Raw genomic sequence first — 26670 nt, forward strand, 5'->3', positions numbered from 1 at the left:
AGTGATTTCAACTAGAGTGAAATCACAGCCAGCATTCAAAAGTGTCCAAAATATCAGCCAGAAAGCATAGGTACTGAGAAGTGGTCTGTGGTCACCTGCAGAACCACTCCTTTATTGGACATGTCTTGCTAATACCTATAATTTCCACCTGTTGTCTATTCCATTTGTACAGCACCATGTGAAATTGATTGTCAATCAGTGTTGCTTCCTATGTAGACAGTTTGATTTCACAAAAGTGCGACTGACTTGGAGTTACATTGTGTTGTTTAAGTGTTCCCTTTATTTTTTGAGCAGTGTATATGCCAAGCACTGATCACTGCTGCCTGTTGTGCCAAAAAGTGATTGCCTGCCAAAAACTGATTTCCAATGTCACTTTTTGGCACAACACCGTACTGTAGATCAGTAGGACGTGGAAACGTGACGTGGAAACCAGGCAGGATAAAAGACGATTGGACGAGGAATGAATGGAAACACACAGACTGATCTAAACACAAAACATTATGCCATTAAAACTAGCAAAATCGGGAGTTTTAATGTTTCAAATAAGAAGCGGTGTCGTGGTATTTTTAAATTCTGTTTTTCATTTCTGCTTTAAGATGAAGCTTAAGCTTGTATGTAGCTATATATATGTACCCGCTTCTATGCTCGTGCTGCCTTCACTGCCAATCGTAATTAGCACTTATCAACATAGAAATACGTATTTTTGTATAGCTGTAACTGAATTTTCAGGGTAAAGCTTTATCAGAATATATTTTGATACCAAGCCTAGTCGTTCTCGTTGATGCCGAAATCGATTAGATGACTAAGTTTACACGAATTCAGCTTTTAACAATAATACAATGTTGAAATAGAGTATGAAATACTGAGCAGCTTCCCCGCCTGAAAATGATTTATTTGTAGCCCATATTATTCTCCTTCTTCTAAAGGGTTATATTAGTCTGCATTTTTCTGTAAAACTCTACGAACGTTTCAATCATTGGATATAGAGGGAATAACTCTTTAAACAGCACGTAGGCTAATCAGCTGACTTCAACTGCACGTAATCAGCTGACTTCAACAGAACTTCACACTTTCGCTTCTCCTTTTTCGCCACAACAGATAACTCGGTAACATATAAAAGGTAGGTCAGCAGAACTGCTGTTCAAGTCTGAGGTTACGTCTCATTTCTACTGTATCGAAGTGTACGGCGTCGTTTAGCGAGTATATACAAAATACGGAAATATCTCTAATAGTCTGTCTTTATTATCCAAGCAAACTGAAAACCATTTCGACTACATAGCCGAAAGGACGTAATTAGAAAGCTTTATCGGGAAAATTTTATTATTTACGTGATGAAACTGGTAATAAAAAGCAGACAAACACCGTGTGAACATCAGTATGAACCTAAGAACTGATCGGGGCCCGCTGTTGTTTTCCTGTCGGACTAACTCTACCCTGGTGATCATAGTACTTAGATAACACGTCATACAATTTAGTGCTATGAGGAAGTGAAACTAGCTGGGTTAAAAAGGACTACTGGAAGCATACAAGGCTGACAGGCACAGGCATCTCCTTTCCGGGGTGTCGGGGGGAGGTACTTAAAATATGAGCACATATTTTCAGCATATAACTATTTCAGTTTGCTTTCAGGAAAGAACACAAACTACTCACCCATCAGAACATCATCTTTTAGGTTTTGCACTTAGCAAAGTCAGTGACAACACTGCTCGAATCCAAAGCCCTGGCACTGTACTTATCCTGCTCTCTTTTCACCTCCCTCTTTTGAGCACCAGTGTTATTTACAATCATCCATCTCAGTCATAGCTAGCTATCTTAATCAGATGATGGTGGAATGTATCGATTCAAACTGTATTCAAACAGTAGCAACAATGACGACTTTGACTGGCAAATAATATTGATTACAGCCGCTGGCAGTTCAATAAGGCCAGATTATTAGAAGGAATTAAATAAAGATTTGATTAGACTCCGATGGCTCCTCACAGAGTGAAATCTCAGTGGTGATAGGAATTGAGACAGGGCCCTCTGGTAGATGCTGGTGGTGGTGAAAATAAGATGGAGGCTTGGATGAAATGACATGTGTGAGGTGGGTTGCACATAGGTTTCTGCAAGGGAAAATCAAAGATGAGCAGTGTGATTTAAAATATGGTGCTTGGAGGGTAATTGGTTTTAAGAAGGTGGGCAGGAAGATGAACCTAATAATAATAATAATAATAATGGATTGGATTTATATAGCGCTTTTCAAGGCACCCAAAGCGCTTTACAATACCACTATTCATTCACTCTCACATTCATACACTGGTGGAGGCAGCTACAGTTGTAGCCACAGCTGCCCTGGGGCAGATTGACAGAAGCGAGGCTGCCATATCGCGCCATCGGCCCCTCTGGCCAACACCAGTAGGCAAGTAGGGTAAAGTGTCTTGCCCAGGGACACAACGACCAGGACAGAGAGCCCAGGGATCGAACCTAATGAACCTCCTTAAATTATTTAACAACCCTGTTATGAGCAAGTCCTGATAATAATGGAACATGTTGGGTTTGTTTTTTTTGTAAAGGTAAAAACTGTCCTATGAGTCAGTCTGAGGAAAAAGATGAGGGACTGCTGCCCTCAAATGAGGAACATGGCAGCCAGGCAGACCTCGAGAGGTAAGATGGAAATCTCTTTCAACTCAAAATCCTCCGATTTAAAGTTTTGGATAATGTTTTGTTAGGTTGGGATTGGGTATTTTTGTTCTGTCCCTTGTTCTAAAAAAGCACATCCTTTACCTCTCAACTGGGCTCTTTTGGACATTTTAGAGACTGAATATAGATAATGTATATACTATTATGAATTTGATCATTCAGGGAACTATAGAAGGGATATTTGTACTTAGAAATGTAGGAAATAGTCAAAGCCAAATACTTGAAGTGTCCTTTTTTTTTTTTTTTTTTTTTTTTTTAGCAGAGTCCAATCTAGCCTTTCTATTCTTAAGGCTTATAAGTGGCTTGCACCTTGGAGTTGAACCCTCTGTATTCACTTTCACGTAGTCTTCTCTTTATGGTAGACTTTGATATTGATACACCTTCCTCACTTGTTCACTTGGTTGGTTGTTGTGAAAGGATTTCTCTTCACCATGGAAATGTGGTCTTCTGTAGATATCCAGGTCTTTTTGTGTTGCTGAGTTCACCCGTGTTTTATTTCTTTCTCAGCATGTACCAAACTGAAGACTCCTAATATTGTAGCAATTTCTTGGATGTCTCCAAAAGTTGATTCTGTTCATTTGGATATAGCTTTGTCAGCTACGTCCAGATGAACAGAATCAGCTTTTGGAGATTTACTTACCTGGATGATTGAGCATGCATCAAGGAATTTCTCAGATGGGTTTTTTCTGTTCTTAACTGGAATATGTTTCAGTAAACAGAAAACAAAACTTGAGTCAGTATCACAATATATATGAACCTAATTATATATAATGAATATTTCTGAAAGCCGGTGAATGGAATAAAATTTATTTAAAAAATGTTTATTTATATCATGAAAGATAAGAATGCAGTAAATCAACAGAGTTATATATTGTTTGATACTCCATGTCCAATATGCTCTAAAAATAATTCATTTTTTTCAGTAAAACTCTTCACATGGATGTTAAAGACATTACATTGGTTAGCAGTTAAACATGTTGGTAGCATTCTTGGACAGATGTATATAACCTCGACTTGCAAACTAGCTTTCTGTTGTCACATCTTGACATTTTCAGAGCACACACAAACCAGAGTACAAAAGTATAACCATAAACTGAATTAAAACATGAAGCATGTTGAAAAATAATATTCAAAGTAATATATAACAAAATATGAGTAGTAAGTAATAAATCACTTGGTGATCATGAAGTAAAACATCAAATCTCCAACATCCTAAACAGTATAAGGTATGAGGTCAGTACCTTTCCTCTAATATGTCTGGCTATGTATGGTAACTAGTACCACTTACCATTTTCCTGTCAGTGACTGAAGTCTATAGAACTCCCGTGCGACTTTTTTGTATGGTACATTTCTTTCAGGACTAAGCAGGAACATTCAAACTCAACTTCACAAAGCTGTGTATCCATGGAGAGCCAGAGATCCAGGGATTACCCGATTAGTTTCAACCAGCAAGAATCAGCTACAGAGTAAGTCAGCAAAGCAGTTTTAGCATAACTATGAAATTATTATTAAAAGATCTATGTTGTTTGCTTCTCTTGCCATCAACTGTGTCAGTCAGTAAGCACAGACTTCCTGAGGCAAGTGCCATGGGCTCCATTTAATGCTTTTTTTTTTAAAAATGCATATTTGTTTTAATGTGTTCTGTCCCAAACTGAATATGTTGTGTTGTTCTGTTATGTATACAAATATGTCTCCTCTTTGTATGTAGAATAAATTTGTTCTATTATTCCTTTTTCTTTGTTTTAAACACTTTACAAAGCCAAAATCTAAACTTGCCTCTGTCTCAATATGTAATGACTTTTTGTTTTAATTTTCATGACTGTGGCTTACGGCTCATTCAAATCAGAAATCCATTATTTCGGAATATTTACTTGGATCAATCAAAAAATCAAATCAAGAATGTCTGATGGAGTTTTTGTACCAAACTGTAGATTTTGTCACTCCTAATCTTGTAGCAATTTCTCGGATGGCTTTTTTTTTAAAATCAGTTTTCACTCCTTAAAGATGGTTTGTTAACCTGAATGGAGAATTCCTTTGACAGCATGTTCTGTTCACAGCAAAATCTTCCAAATGCAAGCGCTACGGCTCAAATCAACTCCAGGCCTTTTATCTCCCTAACTGATCCTACATGACATAACGAAGGAATTGCCCATCCATGCCCATGAAATAGCCTTTGAGTCAATTGTCCAATTATTTTTGTTCCTTTTAAAAAGAATGTGGCACATGGTAAGGAGCTGAAACTCCTAAATCCTTCTTCCAATTTGAATGTGGATACCCTCAAATGAAAGCTGAGAGTCTACACTTTCTGTTCATGTTTATTATATAACTACAACTGGGATATGTTTCAGTAAACAGAAAACAAAACTTGTGCCAGTATTCAAATATATATTGGCCTAACTGTATATGGTGAATATTTCTGAAAGCCATTGAATGGAATTAAATTGATTAAAAATTTTAAAAACATTGTTTATTTATATTGTGATGGACTGAGCTGAAAAAGCAGGAGGAGTCACAGGAATTATTAGAAAAATAGGGTTTCCGTTTATTTAACCCAAAAAAATCATATTTACAAAAGTAATAAATGTTGAGCTCATAAAAGACAACAGGGTTGCAACACTCACTTGTTGAAGGTTGGATGATTCCAAGAGACAGCATGAGGTCCACCTCCTCCTTTAGCTCCACCAGGAAGTGTTCTGGTATCCTGTAACTCAAACGCTTCACAGCTGCATCAGGTCTTAAAACAATGTCATGCTCCACCAGACTTGTGGAGCATGACATTGCTGGAGCATAACTAGTAACACTTATCCTTTGAATTTTTTGTGTTGTCCATTTCTTTCAGGACTAAGCAGGAACAATTAAACTCAACTTCACAAAGCTGTGTATCCATGGAGAGTCAGAGATCCAGGGATTACCCGATTAGTTTCAACCAACAAGAATCAGCTACAGAGTAAGTCAGCAGAGCAGTTTTTAGCATAACTGTGAGATCGGTATTAAGATCTATGTTGTTTGCTTCTCTTGCCATCAAGTGTGTCAGTCAGTAAGCACAGACTTCCTGAGGCAAGTACCATGGGCTCCATTTAATGTAGCTTCTATTATTTTTTTTTAAATGCACATTTGTTTTAATGTGTTTTGTCCCAAACCAAAAATGTTGTGTTGTTATGTAACGTATACAAATATGTCTCCTCTTTGTATACAGAATAATTTTGTTCTCTTATTCCTTTTTCTTTGTTTTAAATACTTTATCTAATCTAAACTTACGTAATGACCTTTTTGTTTTAATTTTCATGACTGTGGCTTACGGCTCATTCAAATCAGAAATCTATTATTCCGGAATATTTACTTGGATCAATCAAAAAATTCAAATCAAGACATAACGTATATTACTTAACATCTGAAAAGTATGTTCATTAACATTCCATACGGATTTCCATCTTCTTTACCACAAAATACTGCATCAATACAGTGTGACCTGGAGGTGATTAGTGAGTGGCATTACTGATGTGTTATTTGACTCCCTAGCAGTAAACCTGATGCAGTTCCCTAGCAATAATTTTAGTCATGTTTTGCCCACAGAGGTCACCAGACGGTGTCAGAGGGGTCCACCCATCATCAGACAGACCTGGACTCCATATTTCTGGTTAGTAACTGTATAAGCAACCCTCTGTAAATAAATAAAAGAAACAGAGTACTTTAACTGGTCTAGTTCACCAAAACATATTTTGAGTGTATTCTGAGAGTGTGTGGTGGAGGTCCTGATCCAGGAAATCTTCAACTTCCGCATTTTGCAGAACACTGAGAAAAACTGGGGACATTCAGTCCATATGAACTATCTTCCACGCTTCTACTGCTGAGTCAGCAGTAGGAAACTGGCTGTGGCCTATTGTGGTGGCACTTACACAACCAGATGGTTGACACTTCATGTAATGTAATGTGGGCTCCTTCTGGGGGGGGGGGACTGAATGAGTTTAACCCTGAGTTCCTGAAGTCTTAGGATGTTGTTGGGCCATCTTGATTGACATAGCTGAACCTTTCAGGATCACATCTTTTTTTTTTGATGTTGCCCTTTTGGTGTCATCAAGTATTGACCTCTACTTGAAACTCATTATGAAATGGCTGGAATCAGAATTTGCACCAAGTCTAAAGCAGTGTTTCTTATTAAGGGTTTAAGGGGGAAAGTGTCCACTCCAAATTGGGGAGGAGCTGTTTCCCCAAGTGGTGGAATTCAGGTATCTTGGGTTTTGTTTATGGGGGGAAAAGTACAGAGTGGGATTGACAAATGGCTTGGCACAGGGTCTGCAGTGTTTTGCACCAGTCTGTTGTGGTAAAGAAAGAACTGAGGTGAAACTATTTAGCATTTTATACCATCAACTTTACAAACAAACTAAAAGAATAAAAGAATATGTACATGTGGGTGGAATGAGTTTGTATACATGGCTCTTCCCTAGATTTAGAAAGAAGATAGAAAGGAGTCAACTGAAGGTACATAATAATACATTTTGGACAGTGGTCTGTGAAATGAAGAATCAAAGCTTTTGACAGAGATACATTTCTGCTTTTGAAACTGAAATTTTATTGTATTACAGGTTGTTGAGGAGAACATTGTTACTTTTGTGAAAAATGAGCTGAAGACATTCCGTAAATTGCTGAGTCCAGATTACCCAAAATGCTTGGAGAGTCAAGCTAAGGAGGAGGAGATAAATAATAGTGAAGATGAAGACCAGATATGGAGGAGCAGAGAGGCTTTTCTGAAAATCACACTGCAGGTCATGAGACGAATGAAACATGGAGAGCTGGCTGACTCTCTGCAAAACAGTAAGAGGTTTTTAATACAGTAGATGAAGCAAAACAAACATACAAGCCAAAACAATTAAAATCTGAGGTGCTGAAAATCTTCTATACAAAACATTACATCTTTAAAGGTCTTCTTAGCTATGCATACTAGAGTACATCAAGAGTTTCTGTCTGGGTAGTAGAAATCACATTTTTTTTCTATTAGTAAAATTCTTTACTGAATCACCCAGTGAGTGATTCAGTAGTGACAATAAGTTGATTATTTTGCTTATAAAATTTTGGATTATTTCAATATCACATGTGTATAAAATTAACATGTGGACCAAAATCCCCCAAAAGAAAGGATTTTCTACCATCACATTAAGAGATAAATGTGGCTTTGTTTGTGTCATTTTTTTATTATTTTTCTGTCACCTAATTTGTCTTTGGTTTAAAGTAGGGAAATTGAGATACCTGTACCATGATCTAATTTAATACAATTTATCATTTTTCTTGTTAGGAGCTTCTGGGGCCATGTGTCCATATAAACTAAAATCAAGTCTAAAGAAGAAGTTTCAGTGTGTGTTTGAGGGGATTGCCAAAGCAGGAAATCCAACTCTTCTGAATCAGATCTACACAGAGCTCTATATCACAGAGGGGAGATTTACAGAGGTCAACTCTGAGCATGAAGTCAGACAGATTGAAGCAGCATCCAGGAAAACAGATGGAATTGAACCAAAAATCAAACAAGAAGACATATTTAAACTCTCTACTGAAAAAGATGAACCAATTAGAACAGTCATGACAATGGGAGTGGCTGGCATGGGGAAAACAGTTTTAACACAGAAGTTTGCTTTGGACTGGGCTGAAGGCAAAGTCAACCAGCATATCCAATTCATATTTCTATTTTCCTTCAGAGAGCTGAATGTGCTGAGAGAGAAAAGGTTTAGTTTGGTGGAACTTGTTAATCACTTCTTTCCTGAAATGAAAGAAGAAGGAATCTGCAGGTTCCAGGATTTTAGGGTTTTGTTTATCTTTGATGGTTTGGATGAGTCTCAACTTTCACTGGACTTCCACAAAACTGATATCCTGACTGATGTTACAGAGTCCACCTCATTGGATGTGCTACTGACAAACATCATAAGTGGAAAATTGCTTTCCTCTGCTCGTGTCTGGATAACCACACGACCTGCAGCAGCCAATCAGATCCCACCTGAGTACGTAGACATGGTGACAGAGGTTAGAGGTTTCAACGACATGGAGAAGGAGGAATATTTCCACAAGAGATTTAGTGAAGAAGAGCAGAGAAGCAGAATTATTTCCCATATCAAAAGGTCACGAAGCCTTCACATCATGTGCCACATCCCTGTCTTCTGCTGGATCTCTGCTACAGTTCTGGAGAAGGTATTAAAAACAAAAGAAGGAGGAGAGCTGCCCAAGACCCTAACTGAGATGTATATTCACTTTCTGGTGGTTCAGTGCAAACTGAAGAACATAAAGTATGATGGAGGAGTTGTGACAGATTCACACTGGACTCCAGAGACCAGAAAGATGATCGAGTCATTGGCAGAACTGGCATATAAGCAGCTGCACAAAGGAAACCTGATCTTTTATGAATCAGATCTGACAGAGGGTGGCACTGATATCAGAGCAGCCTCTTGGTACTCAGGAGTATTCACACAAGTTTTTCAAGAGGAAAGTGGATTGTACCAAGACAAGATGTTCTCCTTTGTTCATCTGAGTGTTCAGGAGTTTCTTGCTGCTCTTCATGTTTATCTGACATTTTTCAATTCTGGAGTCAATTTGATGTCAGAAGGAACTTCAGTGTGGTCCAGACTGTTTAAAGCTAAACCTGATTCACTATCTCTCTACCAGAGTGCTGTAGACCAGGCCTTACAGAGTCCAAATGGACACCTGGACCTATTCCTGCGCTTCCTCCTTGGTTTATCTTTGGAGAACAATCAGAGACTGCTACATGGTTTAGTGAAAGAGACAGAAAGCAGCTCACTGACCAATCACAAAACAGTCCAGTACATCAAGAGTAAGATCAGTTCCACTTCCTGTCCAGAGAAGAGCATCAACCTGTTTCATTGTCTGAATGAGCTAAATGATCATTCTCTAACAGAAGAAATACAACAACACTTGAGCTCAGGACGTTTGCCCATAGATAAACTGTCTACTTCTCATTGGTCAGCTTTGGTCTTCATCTTACTGTCATCAGAAGAAGAGCTGAATGTGTTTGACTTAAATAAATACTCCACTTCAGAGGAGGTTCTTCTGAGGCTGCTGCCAGTGGTCAAAGCATTTACTAAAGCTGTGTAGGTTAAAATACCTGTATAAATCAAATGTATAAAGGTGTATAAAAAGATCTGTCAGTTCAAATACTTTTTGTTGCAAATACTTTTAGGGTGAGTTGTCATGACCTGTCAGAGAGAAGTTTGAAGCCTCTGGCCTCAGTTCTTAGCTCCCAGTCTTCCAGTCTGAGAAAACTAGACCTGAATTACAACAACGTACAGGATTCCGGAGTGAAGCTGCTATGTGAAGGATTACAGAGTCCACACTGCAAACTGGAAACACTCAGGTTAGGATTAAAAGAATCAAATAGTTATTTAAAACCTACTTTAGCATTAATACATGTCATCAAATGTGTAATCAGTAATATAATTTCTTTATTATAACGGACTATTATCAGATTAAAACATGTATGTATGTATTTATTTATTTATTTGCAATAACTGGCTCTTTAACAGGGTCCACTGTTGTTAATGGTGCTAATGTAATAATATGTGTGATTCTATAATAACTGTAACTTAACAAAATATCTTTCAAATGCTTATCTTTTTTTTTTTTGGCAGTAGTGGAAAACGGCTGCATATTAAGGACAATGAGTTGTTGTCATCACACTATTTTGTTACTTGTTCCTTTTTTTAGTCTTTGTTGCTGCAACCTGTCAGGAAAAAGCTGTGAGGCACTGGCTTCTGTTCTCGGCTCCAAGCCCTCCAGTCTGAGAGAGCTGGACCTGAGTAACAATAACTTGGAGGATTCAGCTGTGATGCTGCTCTGTGAAGGACTAAAAAGCCCAGAATGCAGACTGGAAACTCTCAGGTCAGGATACAGCCATTTGTTCAGCCTCTTTAAAAATGATCTAGGCAGAAAAAAAAAAATCATATTTTCATATGTCCCCCCCCCCCCCCCCCCCCTTTTTTTTTTTTCCATCAAACCTTTCAGGCCAGTATCAAGGGGTCACCTTTTCAGTTATTGCAGGCAAAATTCAGGAAAAGATAGTGAATGCACAGGTTCATAGACACCTCACTGGTAATAACTTGTATGAACAGTTTCAGTCTGGCTTCCATTCATTTCATAGTACAGAAACAACTCTAGTAAAAATAACAAATGATCTTCTGTTTGCAGCTGACTGGAGTCACAGTGAGACAGCAGCTTTTGATACTGTCTCTCACCACATCCTTCTTCATAGATTAGCATCTATTAGGATCAATGGTACAGCACTCGCCTGGTTTACCTTTATACTTTCAAGCTTTTAAAAAAAAAAAAAAAATAATTCATTTACCTTATGTTTTTTGTACTATTGTAAGGTGACCTTGAGGGTCTTTAAAGGCGCCTATAAATAAAATGTATTATTATTACTACTACTACTACTACTACTACTAATATGATTATTATTATGCCCTGACTAGGGGGCCAGAACACAACACGGGATAGGCGTCCACTTACCAAACCCAAGCAGCCACAACAAACAAGTTATCTGCATAAACCAATGTTGTATTTATTATTCAGCAAATTAACAGGAATCATGTCAGGAGTATTAAATCCTCACGGTGAGTTAAGGACAAAACAACAAAACAGAACACAAGCTCAGAAAACCTGTAAGTATCAAATCAACAACATAGTCTTAACTCCAGAAGGTTAAACGTTAACAAAAATAAATGGTGGCTCAACCCTACCCACTCCTTCCCATATGGAAAAGATATATATATATAAATCTTATAAAGTTTGTATCTGTCTTGTGTGAAACTTGTATGAAAAGCATACAAGAGTGAAAACAGATGTAAGATCCCTTGAAAAATTATATAAATGAAACTTGTATGTTTTGGATACTTACTAAAACAATATATGAAAGTAATGAGAAAGTGGCCACTTTCATGAGTAAATCATATAAGCCTTATATGATTCACTTTATGAAGTAGGCCACATCTTATGCAAGTCTTTTATAAGTTTTTACTATTTCTTTTCCATATGGGTTATCAGTCTTACATAAGAGATTTTCTCACTCACTACGTGCTTATACACCTCTCTGCATTTAGTTATTAGTTATTGTTAATCTCTGGCTTTCTTCATGTCTTTTGTCCTGTCTTCCTCCCCCCTCACACCAGCAGATGGCCCTGCCCCTCCCTGAGCCTGGTTCTGGTAGAGGTTTCTTCCTGTTAAAAGGGAGTTTTTCCTTCCCACTGTCACCAAAGCACTTGCTCATATCACTTAGTCATGATTGTTTGGGTTTTCTCTGTTGTATTATTGTAGGGTCTACCTTACAATATAAACCGTTGTGATTTGGCATTGTATAATTAAAATTCAGTTGAATTGAATTGAAGTCAAATAAAGAGACTGATTAAGTGCAATTGAAAGTCAATATTTGGTGTGACCACCTTTTTTTGTTTAAAATAGCCTGAACTGTCTTTTGCAGGTTTTCTTATAATTTCTTTAAGTAGTTTTAAGGAATAGTTCCTCTGGCTTCTTGAAGAACATTCAAAGCTCTTCCTTGTGTTAGTCTTGACACTTTTTTGCTGTTTAGACTTCAGAAATCTCTGTGTGTTTTTTGTGTGTGTAGGCTGTCAGGATGTCTGATCACAAAGAAAGGCTGTGCTTCGGTGGCTTCTGCTCTAAATTCTAACCCAGCTCACCTGAAATTGTTGGATCTGAGTTACAATCATCCAGGAGAATCTGGAGTTAAGCTGCTCTCTGCTGGAAGAGAGAATTCAAACTGGGCACTGAATGATCTCAGGTATGAATAGACCAAGGTGTAAATTGATTTTCTTTAAAATATTTCAGAAAAAACAAACATAAAAATGAAACCAGACTAATTTCTAAGCAACTAAAATGAATTTCTCTTACTGTTATGATTACAAAAAACAACAACTTTGTCCACATCAATCCTTGTTAATTGCTGTTAATTGCTTTTTCAATACCCACCAGGGTTGAACCCCGTGGATCACAGTTCATAAAACCTGTTCTGCAGAAGTGTAAGTATGCTCTTTTTTTCTTTTCTTTTTTTCATTAAATAAAATTACAGCACTGGTTGTTAGTGTTAAGTGTTAACAGTCTTCAGGTCATTTCATTTATGTAATTTTGTGGTATTCAACCTACTATCATGGAACTAATTTAACTAATTTCTAACCAAAGACACAGTGAGTTTATTTCTATAATGTACCACTGCAGTTTACCAGCATCACAAACAACCAGGGCAAAAACTCAGAGCTTTTTGCCCTGATTTGATATGATATACTAACGAACAAGCTTTTCAAGTCAACATCATATATCTTTTTTTTTTAATATATATTTTTATATACAGTGGAACCCCGACTTACGAATACCCTATTTAACGAAAAATTCAAGTTAGGAAGGCACTGAATGGCAGTATTTCTGCCCGTGTTACAGCAAAATGCCCGAGTAATGAAAGCCACTGGCTCTGATTGGCTGAGCCTACAATGCCCACAATGCCTTCTGAATCATGTGACAACCCCTTGGCTTTCGTACTTGTGCTTCGCTGTTCCACTTGAACGACATATTGTTGTTCTAGTTAGCAATTAGCCTATAGCCTGTCATTCAGCATTGCCTCACTCAAAAGACGCGATAGGTGCTTCGACTTATGAAAATTTTAGACTTACGAAAGACCCTCCGGAATGAATTAATTTTGTAAGTCGGGGTTCCACTGTATTTTTTTTAATTTTTTTTTATTTTTTCCATTTTCACAAATAGTACATAATTACATAACATAATAAAGTGTACAGTTCAGAGCCAAAAAAAACAAACACCCCCCCCCCCCCCCCAAAAAAACCCCCCAACAACAAATCAATAAACAAACAACCCCAAAACAAAGCAAAAAGAAAAACAAACAGACTGAGAACTAAGCACAAAACAAAACACCAGCTCAGATCCATCTAAAAGATAAATAAAGAATACAATACAGTACCTGTGGTCCCAGTAGAATGCGGCCGTTTGAATATTCAAGAGAATCCTTGTAGCATAATATTAGAGACATCAGGTTCCACACCTTGAAGAATTGGCCTGTTTTTGACTGCAGTACACATGTAAGATATTCCAATGGCACTAGGTCCAAAACTACTCTTTGCTAACCTTTAATAGCAGGTGTTTTTTCATTAATCCTTTGGAGTAGAATATTCTTCCTCGTCGCATAGGTGAGAATACAATACAACCTCCTATTATTCTTTGATATTAAATGCCGGCTGGGGAGGCCCAGTATGAGCGACAGAGGGTCCATCTCTAATTCACAGCCCAAAATCTTCTCCATTTCAGATAACACATTAGACCAATATTCTTGCAATTTCAAACATGACCAGAAGCTGTGAGTTTCTGTCTTGCATTTGAGGCACATGGGTGAAAGGGTAGGATTATGTTGATGTCTGCGAAATATGGATATATACATTCTCTGTATGATTTTTAACTGTATTGCTTTGGTACAATTACAAACTGAGATTGATTTGGCATAACTCCAGACATCTTTCCACTCTTCATCATCAATTGTTATACCTAACTCCTTTTTCTATGTGCCTTTAAGCCTCTGTGACATCACTGACGGTACAGAATATAAAGCCTTATAAAATATCTTCACAGGTACCTCTTTATCTGTTAAAAATAATAATTTCTCATCAGGAGAGACTTCATGACTCTCACTGAAGTTAGTACTGTGCAAGATATAATGCCTTATCTGTAAATAACAGAAAAAGCCATGTTTGGGGAGAGAATATTTCTCAACCATTTGGTCAAATGGCATAACCACATTGTCGGAGAATAAGTCCCTCAGTCTGTGAATTCCTTTGTTCTTCCATTCGTTAAAACCTATATCGAACATCCCCGGTTGAAAGTCAAGATTATTCGCAATAGGGGTAAACATAATGTTAATTTCAACCTTCCCTCAATTCAACATACTGACCGCCAGGCCTTAAGTGTATTAAGTGTGATTGGATTATCACAGCTCGATCTAATATCTTTAAAGTTCTTAAAGAACAGTAAGTCCCTTAATGGATACTTTGAAATAGAGGTTTCAATCTCCAACCAGATAGAGTATGAATTATTTGTAACCCAGTCATGAATATAGCACATGTGAGTACTCAATTGATATATTCTAATTTTTGGTCAATCTAGACCCCTTACTGAATCTGGGAGCTGTACTGTAGCCATCTTAAGCTTTGGTCTGCGTTTGCTCCATATAAAAGAGCTTAGCCAGCCATTCAGATGCTTCATCACCCTATTTCAAAATATAACTGGAATCCTTTGAACAGGATAATAACAGTCGAGGCAAAATATTAATCTTAACCAAAGCTATACGTCCTAGCCAGGAAACAGGTAGGTAGTTCCATCTCTCCAAATCCTGCTTTACTTTCTCGAACAGAGGGACAAAATTTGCTTTATACATTTGTTTAAATTTTGGAGTTATAAATATCCCTAAGTATACAAAACCTGTGGTGGACCGCTTGAAGGGGAAAGAAAACAGTCCAGTTGGCACTGAATTAGGGCTCCCAATTGGCATAGCCTTAAGTAAAACCAGTATTGATGTCCCTGGATCAGAAATAAATATTAAAACATCATCTGCATATAAACTGATCTTATGCTCATAATCGATTCGCAGGCCCCATACATTAGGTGCTGTCCTTATCGCCTTGGCTAACGGTTCGATGGCAATGGCAATAGCAAACAAAAGAGGTGACAGTGGGCAGCCTTGCCTCGTTCCTCTAAACAATGGGAAACTATCTGATTTCAGTCCATTAGACAAAATGGGCGTTGGGCAACTTTCTTTGCCTTTAGACAATAATTCTGATGGCAAAAGAGCCAAACGGGACAGGCAAAAAAAAAAAAAAAAAAAAGACAAAATGGACACCTGAGGATTATCATACAAAATTTTTACCCACTTAATAAAATTATCACCAAGACTGAATTTATTTAAAGTGTAAAATAACTAAGTCCATTCTATCCGGTCAAAAGCTTTTTCAGCATCCAGAGAAAGCACCAAACCACCCATGTTCCTTTGCTGAGCAGCTTAATTAGATTGAGAAGGCGCCTGACATTATTACAGGAATTACGGCCTTTTATAAAGCCTGTTTGATCTTCTTTAATAATTACAGGCAGGATAATTTCGAGTCGGGTAGCTAATATTTTAGAAAGTATCTTCCGGTCCACATTTAGAAGAGCTATCAGTCTATAAGGTGAACAAGACTTTGCACACTTCCCCTTCTTCAAAATAAGAGATATTAGCTTCCCTTAAAGTCTGAGGTAATCTATTATGCAATAACGAATAATTAAACATATTAAGTAATGGGTATTAACAGCTTACTAAATTAATATAAATAAAATAAAATATAAAATTCCCTACTAAAACATCAGGTCCTGGGGTTTTTCCGTTCTTTAAAGTTTTTACAGCGTTTAGTACTTCCTTTCTAGAAATGGGAGCATTAAGGGTGGTCTGTTGTTTTGTTGCTATGGTAGGCAGATTGAGCCTGAAGAAGAAAAACTTGTGTTTCTCACAGAAAATCATTAATCTAATAAACTTAAGAGATGTATTTCAACAGACATTTATGGTATGTGAGAGAGGCAAAGCTAGAGGGAAGAGAGGAAAAAAATATATAAATATAATAAATGTTTATGAATGTGAATAAAAGCCTGAGACTCTGCAAATCCATTGTAAAAAGTAACTTGTTGGCAATACCCAAAATAAGATGCATCCTTATGTGGGCTGTATTAAGCTTATTCTGATAAAATCTCCACCTTATACAGCAAAAGTATTAACCCTGGAAGCAGAAACATTCTTAACCACATGAGATATACTTCTTTATGTTGTTAAACAGAGAACAATTAACAGTAAACCTTTCCACATCTTAGCAAACCTTTTTTTTGTGATTTATGCAAGGAACTGTTTTTAAATGTTTCTTCAATCAATTTGGGAATATTGACAGTTATATCTAAAATCGGACCAGCAATATATCCAGATGTGTGTCAATCTGTTCTCTCCATCTGTTTGTGTATGACCAACTTAAAAATTTGGGATCTGAAGTTTGACACTATGTGGTTGGTTCTAATATTTTAGCTAATAGTTGCTTTCTGTTCATAACGTTTCATAACAATCCCAACGAATGCATGCGTTATAGTTTTCATGTCTGCCTGTGTTTGATTGGGTTTATGCAAATGCAGACATTCACATGCTTGATCATTTTTTGTAACTGCATGGACTCATCCTCTGAGTTCAAGGAACAACTCTGTATTCAAACCCATGACAAAGTATAATTACCACTTGAATTGTGAAAATCTTACGCTAGCCCTTAATTGAAAGTAATTTCAGCTTTTTCCTAAAACCAAGTCTTAACCTTCAAACAGGCCTTTGACTCCCTGGAGATGATTTAAAAGTAAATCGGTAAAGTGCACCTAAAAAAGCACGTGTTGCAATCTCCCCAAATTGAAACAGCATCTAAGTTAGAGGAAGACAATAAACTGCTGTTCTGCTTTATCTTTCCTTCAGATGCCCGTAAACTCACACTGGACCCAAACACTGCAAACAAAAACCTTGTAATGTCAAACAACAACAGAAAAGTGGCAATGGGTAGACAGAAGCAGTCATATCCTGATCACCCAGAGAGGTTTGACTACTGGAAACAAGTGCTGTGTACAGAGGGTCTGTCTGGTTGTTGTTATTGGGAGGTTGAATGGGAAGGACATATTTACTTAGGAGTGACGTACAAAGGAATCCAGAGGAAGGGGCAAGGGGATGACAGCTGTCTTGGATGCAATGATCAGTCCTGGACCCTGATGTGCTCTAATGGTGGTTACTCTTGCCAACATGGTAACAAAAGAAGATCCATCCGTACAACTGCTACCAGCAGAACAGGGGTATACCTGGACTGGCATGCCGGCACTCTGTCCTTCTTTAATGTCTCCTCTGGCAAACTGATCCACCTCCAGACCTTCCATAATGAATTCAAGGAGCCAGTCTACCCTGCTTTCAGGGTCAGGACTGATCCATTTAACTCATCGCTGGCTTTGTGTTAGATAAATCTTTAAATCTGTTTGGAACTCATCTTAGATGCAGTAGGGCGACAGATCAGGGCCTTAGTTTAAAGTCACCAATGCTTTTCCAGTAGCTGACCATTCAGCAAGTCTGAGTAATTAATCAAAGAGGCCTGCTCTGGCACAGAAGTCTCAAGCAGTTGAGTCTAGCTAGGGTTAGGTCAGGCTAGTTCAAGTTAGCTGGCCCACCATTCACAATTCACAGCCTGAAGTTTAGCTGGCTTGTGGGAACATTCATGAAGTGAATGTTTGGCTTGGAGCTGGCTGCGGTGCAGGACCTTCGAGAGGCTGGACAACAGCATCTTCATCACTCAGTACGGTGGCGATGAGGTTAGAGCACTGGGCAGCTTGACTTTGGCTGGCTGTGCAAGTGTGGAACTTGCTGGCTCCAGCAGCGAAAATGTGGAGTTCGACTCTTGAGGTGTGGGTACGAAATTTACAAAGTCAGCCATTTATTCAATGATGTTTCCTTGTATATTTTGCAAAATTATCAGAATTCTGAACTTCAAAAAAGTAATAAATAAATTGAGGAAAAAAAAATCTAAATTGTGAGATTATTCACTCAACCATAGCGAGACTGTAAATTTTGTACAAGTTGCACGAAGTTTCTGTAAATATACTGTAACTGTTACAATGTAAACCTCTCTTAATTTCATTAGTTGTATGGAAAGTAAAAAAGGCAGTAGGCTTTGTTTTATTTAACCTATTATGACTTCCAAATGTCAACAAAGAATGTTCAGAAAAAGTTTCTTGAACATTTTTCACAATATTTTATTGTGAGCATGTAAAGATTTAGCAAAATGGTAATGTGTATGTGATTCAGAAGTACATTTAAAACTAACACTGAAATCAGACTTCAGGCATTGAAAACTGTTTCTTTTCTGTGTTTATTGTCACTTTAATATTGCTGTGATTTAAAAATAAATGTTTGTCATTAAAGAAAATTTCAGTCATATATATATTTGCAGAGTTCTGCATCACTAAATTGATATGCAGCTATTTCCTACGTACAGTCCTCTTGTGGTCAGTTCAGCTCTGCTCCTCACACAATGGCTGTCTTCATAAACTGAAAAGAAAACAAGTCTTTAAAATGCAACTGTAAAAATAAATAGGCACAGTAAAATGTAGATATTTTTTATTATTTAACTCTTATTAGGCTAAGTAGCAAAGAAGACAGAAAACAGTCTATTTTTACTACTTACATCAAACAGATAAATATTTACTTCACCTCTTTAAAAAAAGAAAGAAAGAAAGTAAATGCATGTATTTTCCTCTGAATGAAAGCCCAAATTACCTTATGTAACAAAGTGCAGATTTTTACACCTTAATCACCCAATGACCTCAGAATAAATCTCTCTGTTGCTATTTTTTCTGTTTGTATTTGTCCTCGCTACCTAGCCTGACCTGTCTCCCCAATGTGATGTTTGTGTATTGTATATACGGTCGGCAAGGTCTGTCATCTCGGTTGTGGGCAAAAGACCTGCAACTGACAAATAAAGGCTCTCATCTCATCTCATTACCTCCCATAATTTCCTTTGCTTGCAAACAACTACAGCCTAATGTATTTTAGTCTATATATTTAGTCTTTTTGCCTTTTTTGGATTTATACACATGCATAATCTATACTAACACACTTTTTAGTCATTATTAATATTGTCTACACTTTTCTGTAATTTTCCATATAGGTGAACATGTAAAAACTTGCTAGATTAAATTACACAGGTTTTATTTAAAACATGAAAACTCACCTGGTTCATGGTGAAGCTGGCCACTTGACAGTCACAGGGCAAGTTCAGCAGATGGGCTTTGAAACGATCTGAGACAGGAGGCATATATTTAAAACTTTGAAATACCATTTCAAGCTTGTAGAAGGATCAAAACTACAAAAATGATTGCAACTAAATTAATAACAATTCAAAGGTTATTGGGGAATAGATACAAATTAATTTAAGGTTTGCACTCAGTGACTTTTAATTCATCACATTCCCCCCCCCCCATTAATACTTAAAAAAAATAGTTCTAGACATCATATCTGGTGTAGTAGACACATTGTGTAATATTGAACTGGAGTATATCCTTAAAGTCAGTGTCAATGTGTTACAGTTGCAGTTACCTTTGAGGATCTGAAGTTTTGCCAGGGCAGCCACATATTTATCATAGTTGATCCCACCCTCTGAGCGATATTCCTGCCACAGAACTCTGAAGGTTTCGTCATCCAAATGAAATTCTGCAATAATCAGTGAATTTTCCCCGATTATTTATTTTATTTTTACAAATAAATGACTGCTTCTTAAATGTTTTGAATCTTTCTAATGACACATCCAAACCTTTTGTACTGCATCAAGAATATAATATACAGTACAGTTTGGTTTTCTGTGACTTTGCAGCTTATGTCTGTATAATGTGTCCAGTGTGTACTGTAAGCTGAACACAGCTGAGTGCGCAACTATGATATCAGAAATATCTGTATATTTTCTTGATTTATCAGCAAAGTTATGAAGGAGAAATGATGGATGTCAATGGATGTATTTTTACTGTACTTTTAAAGAAATAATGTCATACCACGGGCAACCAAAGCCTTTTTCATTTGGTTCTCAGTAACAGAGGGTTGATTCCTGCTCCCATAGCTCTCCACGTATTCTCTCCTGATAGCGCCCACAAAACGCTCCAGTTTGAAGAACTCCACCACATCCAGGTCTCCAGACTGGTCTGCCTGAAAGTGCTGGTTAAAGAGCATGAAGCATGCAATATACATAGCTAAACACATAATTGCAATAAATGGAAACATATGCCAAATGGATAATTTTATAACACGGGAGGTTTCCATATTAATGTTTTCTATGCATCATGTTGGCATGGCTTTAACTATTACACTACCCACAAGCCTTTACTTCCTTTGCTATTAAAAAAAAGAAGTCATTAAGTGTAAAATCAGTCACATGAAGGTTCCCCCTCCCCAAATTATTTACTTCTTATTTCTTTAAGTGTTAAACTGTTGGCTAGAATTTGTAGTTCTGGTTCTACTAACTGCCACAAAAAAAGGATACATCCATGAGAGTCAGCAGCAGACGAGCAGTACTGAGAGTAAGAGCTAAATTTCGAAAAATAAATAAAAAAACATGAATTTAAATATTGTTCTTCAATTATTATTGAAAATGTTGGTGTTGGAAATGAAACAAACCTTTTCCATGAACAGAATAGCCACCAGCCTCCAGTTTAGCAGCGACATCTTCAGCGTTCAACATCTGCAAACAAGGACAAAAGTGGTCGTGTAATGGAAATTTTGCAGTATTATACCATTACCATTACCATTATACCATTATTGAATAATTACATCCCAAAGATGCGGTATGTGTATGCACACCACAACCTCAGTTATAAAGCAACTTTCAGTTTATTTTAGTGTCAGTTGAATGTACTACATGGATTTGTTTTTAACTTTTTTTGTCTTTAAACCACTATGATCTACATAATCAGTCATAGTTTGATTGTATTAGTCATACACACTAAACCACAAGTCTCCTTTTGATGGGTGGAAATCATTTAGAGACACCCTGTAAAGCTGTACTGTAAACATCTGTTATTATTCAGAAATACCAAAACATTTAACATGTGGAAAGAATTTCCCTTCATCATAAAACATTCTGTATCAGAGATTACTTAAAAGATTGAATCCTGTGTACTTTTCAATTCAATAAAACTTTATTGATCCTGAAGGTTGACCCCAAAGGAAATTGGGTTTTATGTTTGGTCATTATTATTATTATTTTTTTTACTATCAACTGCTGGACAAATCCTGCTAGACTACAAACAGATGTATTCATCGACACCAGAGACCCTTAAAGTTTTTATTTTTTATTTGTTTTATGATTTTTTTTGTTGTAATTTATCAAAGTTTATTTATTATTCATTTATTTCCTATCCACTGTCACATTTATGTCTCTTTTGACTCAAATTAAGGAAGCAAAGAGTATTAATGCCTTTGGTGATGGTGATGAGCTCCCTTCAGCCACTAGGCGTCACTAAAGCAGCACTGATGACATCATTGGATTCCCACCTATCTGTTTTTGCTGAGATGGACAACCAAATTGAAATCAGCACTGGCAGGTTAAAACTTTGTTATCAGCCCCACACCCCCTGAGTTGTCCACTTACAAAAGAAGCAATAAGTAAAAGTTATCAAATTTACTTTAAATTTCTGAAGAACTGAAATACCTTAGACCTTTTTTCTTCCTGTGAAAGAAAAAAAAGGAAGATGTCAAGTAAAGATAAATAACTGAAAAAGAAAAATAACTCATTTTACTTCATTAAATTACATTTTTAATGTTTCTTTGGTCATCAACAAATTGTCGATTACTTACTGATATGCACATTTCCTCTGGGAATGAGCTGCATTGCAGTTCTTCTGGCCAGGAAATGCCAAAATTGGACATCAGTCCCTCACAGTCCCGTCTGGCTTTCTCACAGAATGACCTGCAGGGCCACTGCGCTTGCCCTGCCTCACACTGAGGGGCATAAACCCGACACAGGAAGACGCGTATGTCCACCGAGCACACGGTTTGCACCATGGAGTTGAAGAAGGACATCTTCGTGAATGCTTCTCTTTGGCTTGTGTGTCCCAGAAGATTTGGAATGAGGGTCTGGTTGTAGGACAGACCCTGGCACATTGGTATGGTGATTGGCTCACAGACCCCACCGCTGCTGCTCACGCCATACTGGAGACACAAGTACACAGTGTCATTCCAGCTCTGGTTACCTTCAGCATGTGATACATTTCTTTAATAATTTTATAGTGAAACATGGTCTTTACGTAAATATGTGCCACAAAAATCCAGCTAAAGCCTGAAAAAATTTTAAATACCAAATTATACATAGACTTGCAAATATGAGGGGAATATCAGTATGGTGACAGAAAAAAATGGACACATCAGCAGAACAAGACACCACGAAAGGTAATCTTGTGCTGTTGTAACTCACTTCTGCTTGTATTGTTAAAAACTGTCTTTGAAGTCCAAATAAATCTGTTTTTGTTGTATGTCACTCTGAATCCTGGACTCATTAGTTTTGACATTTTCTGGTTTGTACAAATCTACAATCAAAACGTTTTTTACACCCTGTGGCCTTAAAGATGTTTTTTTTAAGTATGAAAAGTATTTAAAAAAATTTAATCTCAGTAGATTGGTTGAGCCATAAAAATGGACAAATACTACTATGAATACTTTTACATAATAAATGGGGACAAATGAGATAATCTGTTGAATTTGCACTTTTTTTCTTAAGGCATCTAAGGGCTGCACATCATCTGTTATGTAAACTTATTAAACGAGAAATAATTTCACAGGAAATAGTAGATTCTGTTGTCTTGCAAATGATTAACAATGTAAAGTATTGGGTGTCTTAATGCTCTTATGGTTTCAGCTTTTTAAAAAATCTCGGCTGTTCGTCAGATTAATGATCTCAGAATGTATTCCAATACAGTGCATTGGTTTTACTGGTCTAAACTGGGTCATAGGTCGCCCATGACTAAATTGAGTTTGACACAAAAGTGTTAGAGTGTTGTGTCAGACTTACATGCTCACAGGACTCTGTAGTAAATGCTGTACACTTCAGTTCTTCAGGCCATGGTAAGCCAAACTTGTTCATCAGTGGCTCACAGCCGGACTTTGCTTTCTCACAGAGAGTTCTGCAGGGAGGACGAGGTTTCCCTGACACACACTCAGGAACGAAAATAGAGCACAATAGTGGCTTTAAGTGGGAGGAGCACTCCACTTTAACTAGTGGATAAAACTGATTTATCTTCAGGCTTATAACATCTTGGGTTTCTTTCTCAGGCAGCACGGTTTCTGTGTAATGCAGGTCTTTGCAGAGAGGAACAGTGATTGGCTGACATACTGCAGAGGGTGCTTGACTAACACTGATGACTGGAACCTGGATGAACAGAAACAGAAATTAGTTAAATGTCAACAATGCTGGGAAGCACAGTAGTGCAGTGGCTAACAGTATCACAGTAAGAGGATTTCAGGTTTGAAGTGTGTAGCTGTGTTGCCCACCCACAAACCTGAACTGGTAAATAATAATAATAATAATAATAATAATAATAATAATAATAATAATAATAATAATAATAATAGACAGGTAATGAAGTGGATGATTAGAAGAATGAATGAACAATGCCATTGCTAATTAGCTACAAATCTGCATGCTCATTTTAACTCTTATTGCCAAAGAGAGTATATCCAAACTGTCCATCCTGTGATACTTGTCTGTCTTATTCTATCAGGTCTAAGGGTTTGTGAGCTGCCAAAGTTTCCCTTGGCCAAAACTTGGCTAACTAGAGAGCATGCTGGAAGAGTGACTTCACTATGTCTTCATTCTAAGGCAATTGAAAAGCTGACTGTTGTAAAGGGGGAATGTAATGGTTGATCAGTTATTCTAAACTGGCCAAAGGTGTCAATGTGACTGTGACTGGATGTCTGTCTCTTTGTGGAAGCCCTGCGACAACCTGTCCAGGGTCTACTCCCCCCCTGCCACATTGAAGAAGTGGAAGAAAATGGATGAATAAATGTACTATCATTTATTGTCATTAACCAGCACTTACTATTTGATAGAGTTACAAGTACAAAAAAGCATATTCCCAAACATATGCAGAGCTGAAACAGATTTGAGCTACTCAGCCAGAAAGGCAAGTGAAAGAGTCAGAGCTTTCATCACAGTGTATAAGCGTCTTTGTGAATATTGTTTATCTTCATATTACTTACATGTTCACAGGACTCTGTGGTAAATGCTTCACACTTGAGAGCTTCGGGCCACTCCAAACTTAAACTTCTCATCTGTGCTCCACAGTGGGACCTTGCATGCTCACAGAGCGTTCTGCAAGGTGGACGAGGTTTTCCTGACACACACTTGGGAACGTAGACGGAGCATAAGAATGGCTTCAGATGAGGGGAGCATCCTGATGTCACAAGTGGATTAAACCGGTTTATTGTTAAGGCTATATTGTCTTGGGTTTCCTGCCTGGGCAGCACAGTTTCTGTGTAAGTCATGTCTTTGCAGAAAGGAACCGTGATTGGCTGACATGCTGAAGGGGGTGTCTGAATAACACTGATGACTGATGACGCCTGGATGAACACAAACATAAATCTTTTAGTTTATATTTTTAATATTAATGGGAGTATAAAGGCATGCATTCTCTTTTGGTATTGGTGCATTTGGTTTTATACATGAAATCTGATGAAATGAAGAGTCTTAAAGAGGCATTGCATTTTCATTTCTACATACTTGTGGAATGACTGCATGAATTGACAAATTGTGAAAAACACAAACAGATGAGCTGAATATTAGCCAGGAGATGAGGACAATACCATGAAGTGTTACAATAACTGGATGTTCCCATTTAAAGTTTGTTAATGTCAGTGAAAGGGCTATGCCAAAGCTGAACAGACAATGCAACAATAAATTGTGAAGCAATCCATTAATTAATTGGGTGAAAATGAGACCTTTCATATGCTTTAACTTGTGCTCTATTCCACATGTGAGGTGATGCATGAAACATTAAACAAAAAGCACTTTTTTCCAGTTAATAATCAGGAAAAAAAACATCAAAAATCCACAGTAGCAAAGACTGTGCAGTTTTAATATTGAATATCCCGTGATATTGATGCTAAAAGCTGAATAATAAAAAAAACAAACATTCATGATTATGACTGTTGAGTTCAGTCAGCTATATTGCGTTACGTTGGCCAGACAGCGTAAGACATTACATTCTTATTATTTTATACTCACCCCTACACAGTTGCTCTCAGGTAAAGTCTCACATCGGAGCCTTAGAGGCCAGGACAACCACTTTGCTCTGAGGGTGGATCCACAGTCTGCCTTGACTTGTACACAGAGAGCTCGGCATGGTTTCAACCTGCTATCGTCCTCTGAGCTGCATTCAGGCACAACAATGCGACACATAAGTTTGGCAACATGCGGTGAGCAAGCAGTCTCCACAATCTGACCAATTTGCTGCAGGTTGTAGCCTTGAACTCCCGTTGGATGAAGGGTAGTGGTGTACCCCACACCTTGACAAAAGCTGGCTGTAAATGGCTTGCAGTTTGTCCTGTCATCGCTCCTGCTGTGTACCCACTGAAGAGACAGCAAACCCAAAACCGCCAAAAACAAATGCTTCATGGCTCGTAGTAAGCTCGAAAACTGCCCTGGATAGTTTAGCAAAGCTTTAGGAGGTTTGAGATGAGTGTGTCTCCAATGTGGAGGTGGAGTATGAGTCCACAAATGGAGTTTCTACAAACAAGGCACTGATTTAGGACCACTGTGAAGGTCACATTTAAACAGGTTGCCCAACACAAATAAGAACCAAACTGATCTCAGAGCAGGAGACTGATTCTGAGCTTAGTTGCAAGAAAAACATCTGCTTGTACTTATGTGCTTTCACGCCTAGGGGTGAGAGTGTATTGGCAAACGCTGGCACAATAACCCTGACATCTGGTCAGAAAATTACAAAGTGAATGTGAACACTTTACTGTACTCTACTGTCATTGTGACTCCAAGTTTTGATTTTACCAGATAAATAACAGAATACTTCATCACACAGCCTACAATATAAAATCCGATGTCACTGAATAGCCTAAGAATCAAATTCGTATTAGTTCTAGTACTTGAAGGAAAACGGTAAGAAAACAAATGTTAAAACCAGCGTGTCTCTTACTGTAAGCCTTAGAGGTGGAGTACGACTCCACCAATGGAGTTTGTACGAGCAAAACTGATTTAGGAGCAAAGCTAAGACCACATGTGAATACAAACCTCATCACTAAATGAGAGCCAGACTGGTCTCAGAGCAGCAGTCTTACATCATAGAGATTAAGAGCTTTATAGAAGAACAACACGTGGTTATGATTATGTGCTTTATGGGTGT

At 37.6% G+C, this 26670-nt stretch overlaps 2 protein-coding genes across 2 annotated transcripts; one reads left to right on the plus strand and one right to left on the minus strand.

Moving 5' to 3' along the window:
- Window positions 1-1046: 1046 nt before the first annotated feature.
- LOC308406556 (NACHT, LRR and PYD domains-containing protein 3-like) lies at window positions 1047-17743 on the plus strand. The gene is made up of 12 exons (XM_080897636.1): window positions 1047-1120; window positions 2553-2643; window positions 4038-4145; window positions 5519-5626; window positions 6253-6316; window positions 7263-7491; window positions 7970-9767; window positions 9857-10030; window positions 10381-10554; window positions 12293-12466; window positions 12658-12704; window positions 17213-17743. The coding sequence occupies exons 2-12, from the start codon at window positions 2567-2569 to the stop codon at window positions 17737-17739; spliced, it is 3480 nt and encodes a 1159-aa protein (XP_080753762.1). The 5' UTR covers window positions 1047-1120; window positions 2553-2566; the 3' UTR covers window positions 17740-17743.
- Window positions 17744-18686: 943 nt separating this feature from the next.
- LOC308406557 (uncharacterized protein) lies at window positions 18687-26037 on the minus strand. Its single transcript, XM_080897637.1, has 11 exons — window positions 25539-26037; window positions 24515-24874; window positions 23328-23684; window positions 22118-22471; window positions 21972-21989; window positions 20939-21002; window positions 20805-20848; window positions 20320-20470; window positions 19871-19984; window positions 19506-19573; window positions 18687-18823 (listed from the first exon to the last, which is right to left on the minus strand). The coding sequence occupies exons 1-11, from the start codon at window positions 25926-25928 to the stop codon at window positions 18800-18802; spliced, it is 1944 nt and encodes a 647-aa protein (XP_080753763.1). The 5' UTR covers window positions 25929-26037; the 3' UTR covers window positions 18687-18799.
- Window positions 26038-26670: the final 633 nt, after the last annotated feature.

Source organism: Rhamphochromis sp. 'chilingali' (assembly GCF_963969265.1).
Source record: "Rhamphochromis sp. 'chilingali' genome assembly, chromosome: 11".
NCBI classification, from domain to species: Eukaryota; Metazoa; Chordata; class Actinopteri; order Cichliformes; family Cichlidae; genus Rhamphochromis; species Rhamphochromis sp. 'chilingali'.